The sequence below is a fragment of the Mixophyes fleayi genome, chromosome 4, assembly GCF_038048845.1.
Source record: "Mixophyes fleayi isolate aMixFle1 chromosome 4, aMixFle1.hap1, whole genome shotgun sequence".
NCBI lineage: Eukaryota > Metazoa > Chordata > Amphibia > Anura > Limnodynastidae > Mixophyes > Mixophyes fleayi.
In genome coordinates, this window is record NC_134405.1 from 159,586,672 (window position 1) to 159,598,409 (window position 11,738).

The following is an 11,738-nucleotide window of genomic DNA, read 5'->3' on the forward strand; positions in this document are numbered from 1 at the left end:
TTGTTAAAAGGATATCTGGAAGATTACTAATATGAGTTATACGTAGACATATATATAGATAGTTATATAACACTATACCATGCTCTGTTCTCCTAAGATTCACTAATAATATTAATAGTAAGTGTACAGTAAGTGTTAATATATGAACCTCTTAGTAAATTACCTATTCGTAAAATTGTTTTGTGAAGATATCCGGTTTATCTGGCCCAATTCTACTCACTTCACGCTGGCTGGCCACTAACGGGTGCCTTACTATGCCAGGAAAGTCTACCCAGTACCTTCTAGGGTTCTCAGTCACTTAGGCAAATGCAGTTAGAAAGTACAACAACACATTTATTGTAGCAAAAACAATCACTAGATTATTATATACACACAGTAAATAAATGCCAGGCAGGTTTGCCACATTATCTGTCCGTTACCCCACTAGCTAAAGAAATAACAGTCACCTGGCTGTCCAGACTTGATGCCCCATGGATCTGCCGATGTATTTCACTGGTAGAGCCACCAGCCACCCTGCAGCTTACAGCATCAATTCCCAGAATGAACATCTCCTCCCCCCCGGAGTGGTTCCTTATATCTAGGGTCTAATTTCCTCAGTGTTTTCCCCTCTGTGGCTAACCCCTGGATCTATCCTTCTTAACCATTGGTGGGTGCTGAATCAGGGGGTTGGAGGGGGAGTGGAGATGAGCTGTACTTCCACAGAAGGTCCCCTGCTGAGCTCTAGACAAAATGTCTGAACTAGTCATGTTGAGAACAATGGATACTAATTGACCTCCCCCCTCACCTGTATTCTGCAATCTGATCCCTACCCATATCCCCCCTGACTTAACTTTAAGGACAATGAATAACAACCTCAATATACAGTACACAATATACATATTTACAATGAGTTACAATGTCCCCTTATCCACATGTAATTAGACACTGCAGTTTCACCACATGTCACTTCATAGTATTACTTATCCTTTGCTAACATTCGTCTTGAGGTGTCATAAAATATTTAATAGAAGCCATAAGTCTTTTAACAATATTACTTATAAATGTACATATCAGTCTTTTCTGAGTTAAGTTTCATAAAATATATAAATAAAGACAAGTTGTCTCTTCATAATATTACTGATCATTTTATATATCAGTCTTTTCTGCAGTAAGTCCCATAAATTAATAAAAACTTTCCCAGGACTTATTTACTAAAAATAAAGTTGGCTAGCATGTTTGTGCTCAGATGCTTTCCCTCAAGGAGATGTATGTTGAGTTATTGTCCGTGTTGCTAATGATACTTCAGGATACTTAGGGTTTTCTTTAGAGTATTGCAGTCCCTGCCTTCTGTCAATGAATGGGACGTAAGCTTTCTGATGCCATAGAGTTCTATTACTACTATAATACCTAAAACTGCTTTGTCTTCCTTATTCACTTTATCTTTAAAAATTTTCTCTCAATTAATGAACATAAAATGTCACAGTCTTTCCTGGGTATTAAGATATCAGTGTGGATAGTTAAAGTTCCTTAAAGGGTTATTTTATAGAAAGAATTCCAATTCAGTTCCAGTGTAGGGTAGCGAATGAAATGATCTTGTAATAAGTGCTGCTGATTCAAGGCAGACATACTTTGTTGAGTTAACATGCACTTTAAACAAATGTTACCCGCTATTTTAAACAAATCTGACAATACACCAGGAAGGATCAGGTGTCTGGGAAAGTGCCAGCACCTACATTTCTTGGGAAAACTCACCTAGATAGGTTCCTACAAGCTTCTCCACCACCTCTTCAGCAAATTTTGCTCTCAGATACCATCCACTCATCCTGCAAGGACATTTTTATTCCAGGATTTTTGGATTTACGGGCAGCTGAGAATTTTATGAAGAAAGATTTTGGAAAACGTCATGCCCTGCCAGTTTATCCATTAGCCCTTTCCATCCGCCTCCTCGTATTAAGTTTACCATGCTTCCGGCAACATAATCCAGTAATTGACTGGCACTCTGGAAAAGTGGTATCCTGGAGTCAATCCTGTAAAGACCATTGTCTCCAAAGAACTTTTCTGTTAGCCTCATTCAGCCTGGCTTGCCTTACGTTTACCAGGATTTCCTAGATATTTTTAACAAGAATGCTATTGATAAGTTGCCTTCACAGATCCTGTGTTGTGCCATTGAACTATTTCCTGTAACCTCTGGATAGGAGCTGTCATCTCTCTGTTCCAGCAACTCAAGCAATGGAAGTGTATGTTAATAAGCCAGTTTCTTGTTTTTTGCCAAGAAGAATGGACCTTTGCTGCCCAGTATTGATTACAGAGGGGCCGGTACTAGGGATAGGTACTATTAATACCTGGCCATGTCCTTTAGGCTGTGCAATTCTCCCACTGACTTATACAACTTTGTAAATTATATTTTCTGTAAAAGATATCTAGGTGGTTACATAGTAGTCTACCATAACAATGATTTAATTTCATATTTCTAATCTGACCACCAAGTTCTGCTGTGCAGTTTTTCTTTAGAGAATATATAGGTATGCTTAATAGAAATGTACGTTTAGGTTTTTCAAGTGAATTTCATTGGATATAGTCTCTGTATTCAAAGCTTATAGATAGATCTAGCAAAAGTTTTGGCAGCAGTGGATTGGACAAACATTCTACTTTACATTCTGTTCAGTACTTCATTGGATTCACCAACGACTACTGCACAACTTATCAATGCATTTTCCAAACTCATCAACACCACAATAGCCAGCAAATACAGAGTATATATCCATCTCACTGCCATCGAAGACCTGTCCTCACCAACCTCAAGGACTCCTTCAATCCTTTGTGAAGCTCACTGAAGTTTGGACACATTTTTTTAAATGGCTCACAATATTCCTCTATCCTGGACTCTGTCTACACAATTGTGAAGCACTGCAACACAGTTTCCATCTATATTGCTTCCCATATATCATCTCCAACAGAGAAGCACAGTAAGTTCTGGCAAGCTATCTGCTCTATCTTTTCGGTCCGCTTACATAACTTATCACCCCTAAACTATTCTGTTGTAAAGAATGAACCAGGAACTGGAGAGATAAATATGGTCCTTTGTTTCTGACCACTGACAGACTGGGCATCACTTCTTATCTGAGCAGACTTTTCCTAAAATTTCCAGTTACTTCATTATACTCCCCCTTATTTGCTGTCTATGGAATACACCCTAAGCACTTGCCAGACATAATTACTTGTAATGATTTCCCTGCTGTCAAAATCACCACTCTGCAGATGGCTCAGCTTTGACAACAAATCAATTTTTCACTACATTAGAAGCTTGCTGACAGTCACTGATGACCTGCTCTCATTTACCATGTCAGCATCATGTTTGTGGGATCTTGTAAATTAGCTCCAGCATTGTCCTTTACAAAGGGTACTGAGTTTTAAGTCCACCTACTGTGACAAGATCCAATTTCCAGGTGGCTAATGCTTACTTACTTATCCTTGCTTTTCTAACCATGTATCTGCTCTTGCTGACAGTGGATGATATTGGCTGATAATAGCTTAGGTATCTTTCTTCTTATTGAAGTTCATGGCAGGGCAAGAAACTGAACATTATCAGCCAGTTAAATAACCTTGATGATTAATAGACACTCTTAATGATAAGTACCACTAACTATTTTAATGTAATTAACTGGTAATCAGCAGTAAATAGTTGTGTTCACCACACCCCTTGTGTATCCATGTCTCTGTACTCTCACTTTCCCTCTTGACGTGGTTGCATTCCACCTACTTATTTAAAGTAATATCAAAACTAAAGTAAGGAGCAGTACTTGTAACATGATTAAAAAGTTTCAGCAAATATGTTTTTATTACAGTGGAAAAATGACCCAAAATGGACAAGATCCAAACGGGATGGGCTTGACTGAAACAGAAGGTAAGACCTGCAGTCACATCTTTATCCATATACATATGTTTTCATCCCCTGTCTACCAATACTTGAAGCCCTTTGTGGAAATGAATTGCAAAGATCCTGATTCATAGTCCCGATTTCCACAGCCGAGAAGATGCAGGGATTCACAATTTAGTGGCTTGGCTTGTTCTGGTGTTGTTGTGATATCATCAGGTATGGGGTATGACCTAAAAGTTCCAATTTCCAATTTGGGGGTGTCTTAAACTGACTCTTACAAATGAAAATACTGTTCTAGGTATATAATTTATTAAATGTTATTCACAACAGTTTGCATTTCACTTTCCATTTTAGACAAAAGTGACTTGTCCAAAGGCACATTCAGATATGACTTATGTATATGCTTTAATGCCACTGTATTACAGCCAGGACTTTTAATCACTAAGCTGAACCATCACAGAAAGGGTGTTTACATGAAATAATTTAAAAGTGATTTTAAAGTACTGTAACTGGGATGCAAACTAACATCTTACTCTTAAGGTACTGATTTCTGGTTTATTAAAAAAAGAAAGGGTTTTCTCTTCAAAGAGAGGAATGTTATATATTTTACTGTGTACAATAATAGCCAAAAATATAGTAAAAATATAGGGCCTGATTAATTAAGGAAAGTAAAGCAAAAAAAAATGAGTAACTTTTCACCTTGGCAAAACCATCTTGCATTGGAGGGGGAGGTAAATTTAATTGTGGTGACAGATTTATAATTAGAATAGGGTATGTCCTAGATCAACTTCAAATATCACTATAAAAATAAAGCTATAAGTATTTGGGTGCTACATGAAAAAACAGCCAGTATTTTCCTTATGTGCAAAATAATAAACTAATTTGCACCCCTCGAATTGCACCATGGTTTTGCCAAGGTGCAAAGTTACACATTTTTTTGCTTTGCTTTCCTTAATGAATCAGGCCCATAGTGTGTAAAGAAAAATGAGAAATATAGTAGCAGGTGCTATAGTAGCTGATGCTGAGTTGGAAGCATTGGAGTCTAAAAAGCATGCACATATTTAGCTCAGACAAAAACATGCATATATGTGTATATGTTGAGTCATGCGGATAATACGCTATTAAGCACATCATCATCCTGCTCATGCGACAGTCACCAATACAAGTTTTAAATTTAGTTTTTAAAAAACAAAACAAAAGAAACAGTATGCCTCGTCCAAACGTATTACAAAGGTCTAGTCGAGGCACAATTGGGGAGGCTCAACAGCACAGGGTTCCACCAAAAAAGTCGCTAATGCTAGGCTATGACAAGCTGGGCTGGTGACACTATAACAGGGAAACCCAGCATGGGATCCTGCTGTCATAATGTAACTCAGCCCTAGCCTAGCAAATCAGTGGGTATATACATGTATGTGACACTAGGCACATAATAACACTCATCCAGTGTTGGTAATGCCCCCAAAGGTGCCCCACACGGAGTGCTGGCCGCTGTTATGTAGAAGAAGCAATCAGCAGCTTCTTACCTTTTAAGCTATTAGCTGCCATTCCTCCATGCCTATGTAAATCTGGGAGTGCATGATGTCACAGCCCAGTGCCACACTGGCAGTCTGAGTAGCAGAAGATGCCACCCACCCCACCACACGCCTGTAAGAAACAGAGGGGGTGTGGTCACAGTGCACAAGGAGGAACACTGCATCAGACACCAGAACCAGAAGCTACACTCCATATTTTAATCTTATCTCTTTCTCAATATTTAACAAACGATCATATAACATAACATTGTGCAGTACCACTTCCTTCATAGTGGTTGATAGTGGTTGATTATAGTATTTGGTGTTTAACCCCTGCATTATGTACTACAAATTAAAATGTAAAATGCAACAGAACTATCATTCATAGATCTTGTCAAGTTGGGATGTGTAATGTTGTACAGTATGTGTATGTAGCCCTATGGGCCAGTTCTATATAACCTAATGTCAGCCCCATAGTCTAGTGGTTGAATTATGTGGCACTGATTATATTTTAATTCATTTTTTTATTTTTGTATAGCCATTTGTCATATGGATATGGAATATAAACGATTGTGCAGCATAGAATCATTATCAATTGGTAGCGGTAGTTCCAGGACAATGGTATTTGGATCATTATATACCTTTAGGTTCCTGACACTCTAACAAACTTTTTGATTTGCAAGGCTCAATATTTATAGCAATTATTGTATGGATTCATTAAATATAACTGGATTGCAAGAAAAAAAAATGTGTTTGAGTGCCTATAGGGAAAAGATGACGGCCTTTGATAAATATGTAAGTTCCTAATGCAGGAATGATAGCAGTGAGTACAAATCGCAAATGGATATAGGTATTGCAGACTAGGCACATGCCACAAAGGGTCTATAACTCATTCTAGAGCCTTCTGCAGAATCAAATAAAAAGGAGCTAATCACATGGCAACAGCACATCACAGCCTTATAAAACTAACATTCTTCAAGGTAGAATGAAAGAAGAGATATATTTTAGTGCCCTTTAAATGAATCTTTATTGCTGCAAGTACTGCCTGTAAGTCAGTTCTGTAATACACTGCAGGTTTCAGATTGTTGAGATATACTTTATCATTATAGAGCTAAAAATTGTCATAAATACACGCTTTTCACTGAAATATAAGAGCAGGGTGGATGTCAGGGGCAGGCTGGGCTGAGGGGCAGGTCCCATAGTGTGCTAACTTGGTCTGGGTCACTGGGCCACCTGCATTTTTTTCCTTTAAAATAGGCTGCTGAGTTGAGTCTTACCACCCAGCTAAAATGTGCCAGCCCCCTGGTGGATGTCTTTTCTGAGCAGCACATGTGCTGGACCGTGAATGTTCAGAAGAGGCCTCTTGTTCTGCTTTATTGAGAACAGACTATGGGGCCCATTAGATTAGAATGGTCTTGCCAGGCTCCTATCCAGTTTTGCTTTGGGGCACGGTGGTGCACTGTTCGGCAGAGACCATGTAGCCTGCTGACAGTAGCATAAGACAGTGATAAGGCACAATCAGTAACTGGGGCATCCAAACTTGATTGCTGGATAGTTGACCTCCTGTGAAGCCTCGTTTCAGGTCACATCTTAATTACAATGTGGACTGTTAATAACCAGGATTTTTAATAAAGAAATAATGTAGTGGGGTTGTGGATAATGAACCTTACTGTGTGCTGCTTGCATTGTGTTTTGACCCTGTATATCAGTGCTGTGTCACTCAGTAGGCTTATGTGCAATAGTGGTGCCTAGTATGGTATATTTCCACAGTAGTTGGTTATTGCTGTACTTGTAATTTGGCTAATGTGGTGGCATAATGTAAGACCATGAGTAGTATGGTATGATAATATTGCCTGATTGAGGCAATATTGTGATCCTGAAGAGATGTTTTACCCAGTTGCAGAGAGTACCTGTAGTACAGTGTGGCATAATATCGTCATTTTTTATTTATGAAAGCTTTGTACACTGTTGTTATAACTTGCCATTAGTCTTTTCTTCTATGTACATGTTTCCATCAGTTGCTATTTTTAGCAGCTGTAAGAAGCCCCAAGTGGGTAAAAGATGTCATTGCCTTGTTATAGACATTTATAATGTAGAAAAAAAATCTTGAAACAATAAGTGCAAATCATGACTTTGCATTGTATTTTCTGTACACATTTGAACATTACTGCAGCGCTCTGTATTAAACTGTATTTTAAAAAGTACTAATGCTTCAAAGAGGTTTTTTTTGTAGCCTTTTATCACAGCATGGGGAAGATTATTACTCATGTAGTTTATTGCTTACAGTGGCAGTAAATAGAAAATGGCTCACCATGGAAACATTAATTCATTGAAGCTTGTTGAAGACTTGAAGAGCCTGATTTTTTCCAAGTTGCAACACAAAGCAATCTTTCATAGTTATTGTGTTTCTTCTCCTCAAGATATGCCAGAAAGCAATTAATTATTTTCTTTCAAGGCGTTAAGTGCAACTCGTTTGAACAGTATAAATTTGATACAAATTACAGTTCACAATAGCAGAAAAACTGATTATTGGCCCAGTGGTGAATTGGAGACCAGATATATTCGTTCAAAAAATGCACTGCAGACTATTCTTACATTGTCAAATTCCTTTTCAGGTAAAACCCAAGTCATGGGCGAAATCAAAATTGCCCTGAAAAAGGAAATGAAGACAGATGGGGAGCAGTTAATAGTGGAGATACTACAATGTAGAAATATTACATATAAATTTAAGTCTCCAGATCATCTACCAGGTAATTGTAGGCAGCATAGGTGCACATAGGTTAACTTAATATAGTGATGAAGGCTTTCGTTCAGCTCTAGCGCCTGCTAGATTAGTACAGTCTGCACACATCCCAAGAAATAAAGGCTCTTTAGGCACAGCATGTATATTGCATTAGTAAACCACAAACCACATTTGTAATATACTATATATGACAAAAATCGCTTACTTTTTTAATTATTTGGCTTTTTGTCTATGAAATCTTTTCCCTTGGCTACAGATTGAATATACAGCCAACTACTCTAACATACATTATCTACAAACTAAATGAGTGCTGCCCAAGTACTTCCAAGAAAAAGGCTGCGTTTCTATTGTAAGTGTGCCCTTGCTGGTAAAATACTTTTACAAAGTGAGGTCATGCAACTGTATATGGTGGAATCAGAGAAGAAGGAAGCCACAGAAGCGCTTTGGAGGGCAGCATTAGGCAGTCTGACTACCCTGACTAAATAGAAATAAGCATACATATGATTTATTAGAACAATGTGTATTAGGGCAGTGTCAGATAGGCAATTTAGAATACCTCGATTTTCTGAACAGAAAATAGTGGCATTGCAAACTGATGAAATACTTAATCAGAATAATCATGAAAGTGAATTGGGAATGCTGTGTCCCTGTCACACAGCTGTCAAAGACCTGAATGCTGTGTTTTGACAATGGAATCACTATTTTGCAACAGAAGAAAATTATATCCCATTCATTTTCAGTATATGCTGCCTGAATGTATCTTCACTTTAGAATGCCACAGATGTCTGGTTATGGAATCACAGCATTTGAATGTGCCCATCTGAGCCTGCACTTCATAAAAGAAAGGGTAGCATATGGGAACAAAAATAGTAATTTATTTGTATAGTGTTAATCCATTGTAAGGTTGTTCTATTTAACATTATTTTACAGATCTGTATGTGAAACTCTACATTATTAATATTGCAACGCAAAAGCGAATAATAAAGAAAAAAACTAGAGTTTGCAGGCATGATCGAGAACCATCCTTCAATGAAACATTTCGACTTGGCATGAGCCCTGCTGGACACTCTCTGCAGGTAAGGCTATAATTTGCCTAATCTATATGCTACACTAAATATAAAATTAGATTACACACATTATATGTAATTATATTATTTTTTTAAGTGCACAACTAGATTTAGATTGACATAGTTACAATGAGCTGTGCCGAATGTTTCTCTGAGTTATTGTATGCCACAGCACTTTAATGTATTGTATAAATGTATAGTTAGCTCACGAAGATCATATTGGAAGATGGTGAGTTCATCAGACTTTTGTACTTAATGCAATATGAAGAATCAGTTCATAAAATATGGATGAATTTTTCCACTAAATTTATTCTTAACAACCAAGCAATGCAGAACACTGGAGAGTGAATATAATTTTTCCTTCTATTTGATATCATGCATCTAACTGCAAACCAGGATAGTGGATATTTACAGTAGTCGAGGTGGAAATTTAGAAGTGGTGGTATGAAAAACGTAATGGGACTGTAAGTGAATGGAATTTGATAGTTTTACAAGAAAGGCCACAGAAGAAGTGGTGGTATGGCATACCATTGTGGGCACTCCCACTTGGAGTTGACTAAATATAAATCTATATATATATATATATATATATATATATATATATATATATATATATATATATATATATATATGATTTTGCAACATATTTTATACTCTACTAAATGTTTTGATCGTTTTGCTAAGCCTGTGCTTGTATGTTCATATATATTGAGCATATGTGTATTTATTTTTGCTTTTTATGGACTGTGCTCGGTATAGATGATTTGAATTGAGTGCATTCTGTTTTGGAATGTTATAAATATATATCTATTTATATATATATATAAAAAATGTACTGTACAGTAGTACTAATAAAGCTATATACTAGCAGGGTATACTTTCACAACATATAAACTATGGAATAGCATGGTACAGGTATCTACAGTTTAAGTGTTTTTGTTGAAATGATCTTTTAGAGCACAAATATTCAACACCCTTTGAGTTTGCAATTTTGTTCACCTAATTGTAGTCACATAATCATAAATGCATCTAGTGTAAAAATTATTCACAATTTTCTGCATTGTATTTACCATAGATTTTGCTTGCCTCGAATGGAGGAAAGTTTATGAAGAAAACTCTGATTGGCGAAGCTAACATTTGGCTGGACAAAGTGGACCTTAGAAAAAGAATAGTCAATTGGCACAAACTTTTAGCCAGCACTGCTCAGACACATTGAACAACACTGCTCGCTGGGGGCATAATGTCAGGAAAGATCTTAGGTTAAATGGATGTAAAGACCGCCTAGGTAACACAGTTTGGATGTGTTTCAGACTACACTGAGAAGGCTTAGTTGAAAAGATTTGCAGTCAATGGGAAAACTAGAGGAGTTTGATAATAATGTGATGAAAAGTGAAAATCTTTAGTGGCTAAATATAATTTGGTCATTAATATATAGAAGAATGATCACAATTCCAGGTTACAATCTAGAAGTGGTTATCTAGATGTAAAAGTTCTATTCTGGAGAGCAGTTTAGAAGCACTCTAAAGTAAGGCAATATCAGATATGAAGGTTCATAACAAGAAAAAGTATAAGTATCACACTCAGTGTATGTTCTAATTTGCACCTTAGATGTTTTTCATCAATAGATGATATAGAATAAATATGTTTATTGGAGGTGGAATATTTGAAAGTTTAAACAGTATATTTAATACCTAAAAATTACAGGTTTTGTTCTCATTATGCCACGTGTACAGTTACAGTACAGTAAACGTGCAGTGCCTATCTCTTATCCTGTAATTCAAATCTTCAAAATGCAGAGTACATATGTTGTTGAAGGACTGCAGCAGCTATGTCATATATTGCAATTTAGAATTTATTTGTTTTGATTAGTAATACAAAGTTGTTACTTTAAGAACGGGCAAGAGGTAAAATCATTGCTATGTGGAAAGCCTTCAGTAACATGGTGTTTTACAGAAGAACGAAAAAAAGCACCTAATGTATGTACATTTATTTTATGCCAACCTACAATTAGTAGTGGCATGGAAGAAGCAACGATTGAGATAACATTATGTATTTTCTCTTAGTAACTCAGGTGAATGGCTGAGATTATGAGTATATTGAAAATGTAATGATACTGATAAACACTACAATCACTAATGTACATACATATTGCCTGTCATAAGATGCATAAGTGGTTTCTAGCAAAATCGAGCAAATTAAATGTCAGATGAAATCCCCATTGATGGAATTATGTGTTTGCGTTCTTTTTCAGCCACGTTTTCATCATGAACAATATGTGTTCCGTAGCTTAAAGAGCTAAAAGTGTGAAATGTTTTTAAACTATAATTATCTTATGCTGCGACTTACTGTAAATGACAGCAAAGCATGGGAATGGTTGCTATGGAAACCGTCAAGTCAGAGTGATAGCACAAACATAGATACTTGCTAGGAAAACTAAATTAGCAGGGCTAGCATTGCTTTGCCTTTATTCACGCAATACATTTAATTGATGTGACTGCATTATTATTTTTTCCAGCACACCATAAAATGTCATGTTTTTTGTTGTTGTGTGTTTCTGGATC

At 36.7% G+C, this 11,738-nt stretch overlaps 1 protein-coding gene across 2 annotated transcripts in view; it reads left to right on the forward strand.

The window, feature by feature from the left end:
* Positions 1-11,738, forward strand: part of PCLO (piccolo presynaptic cytomatrix protein) — a 239,553-nt gene that overhangs the window by 225,902 nt on the left and 1,913 nt on the right. For both annotated transcript variants that reach the window (XM_075208696.1, XM_075208697.1), the window contains 4 exons: positions 3,825-3,883; positions 7,983-8,117; positions 9,041-9,186; positions 10,253-11,738. The exon at positions 10,253-11,738 is cut by the window's right edge and continues 1,913 nt beyond it. In XM_075208696.1, the coding sequence (XP_075064797.1) occupies positions 3,825-3,883; positions 7,983-8,117; positions 9,041-9,186; positions 10,253-10,393 (481 nt within the window). In that variant the 3' untranslated portion in view covers positions 10,394-11,738. The remainder of the gene's footprint in view (positions 1-3,824; positions 3,884-7,982; positions 8,118-9,040; positions 9,187-10,252) is intronic.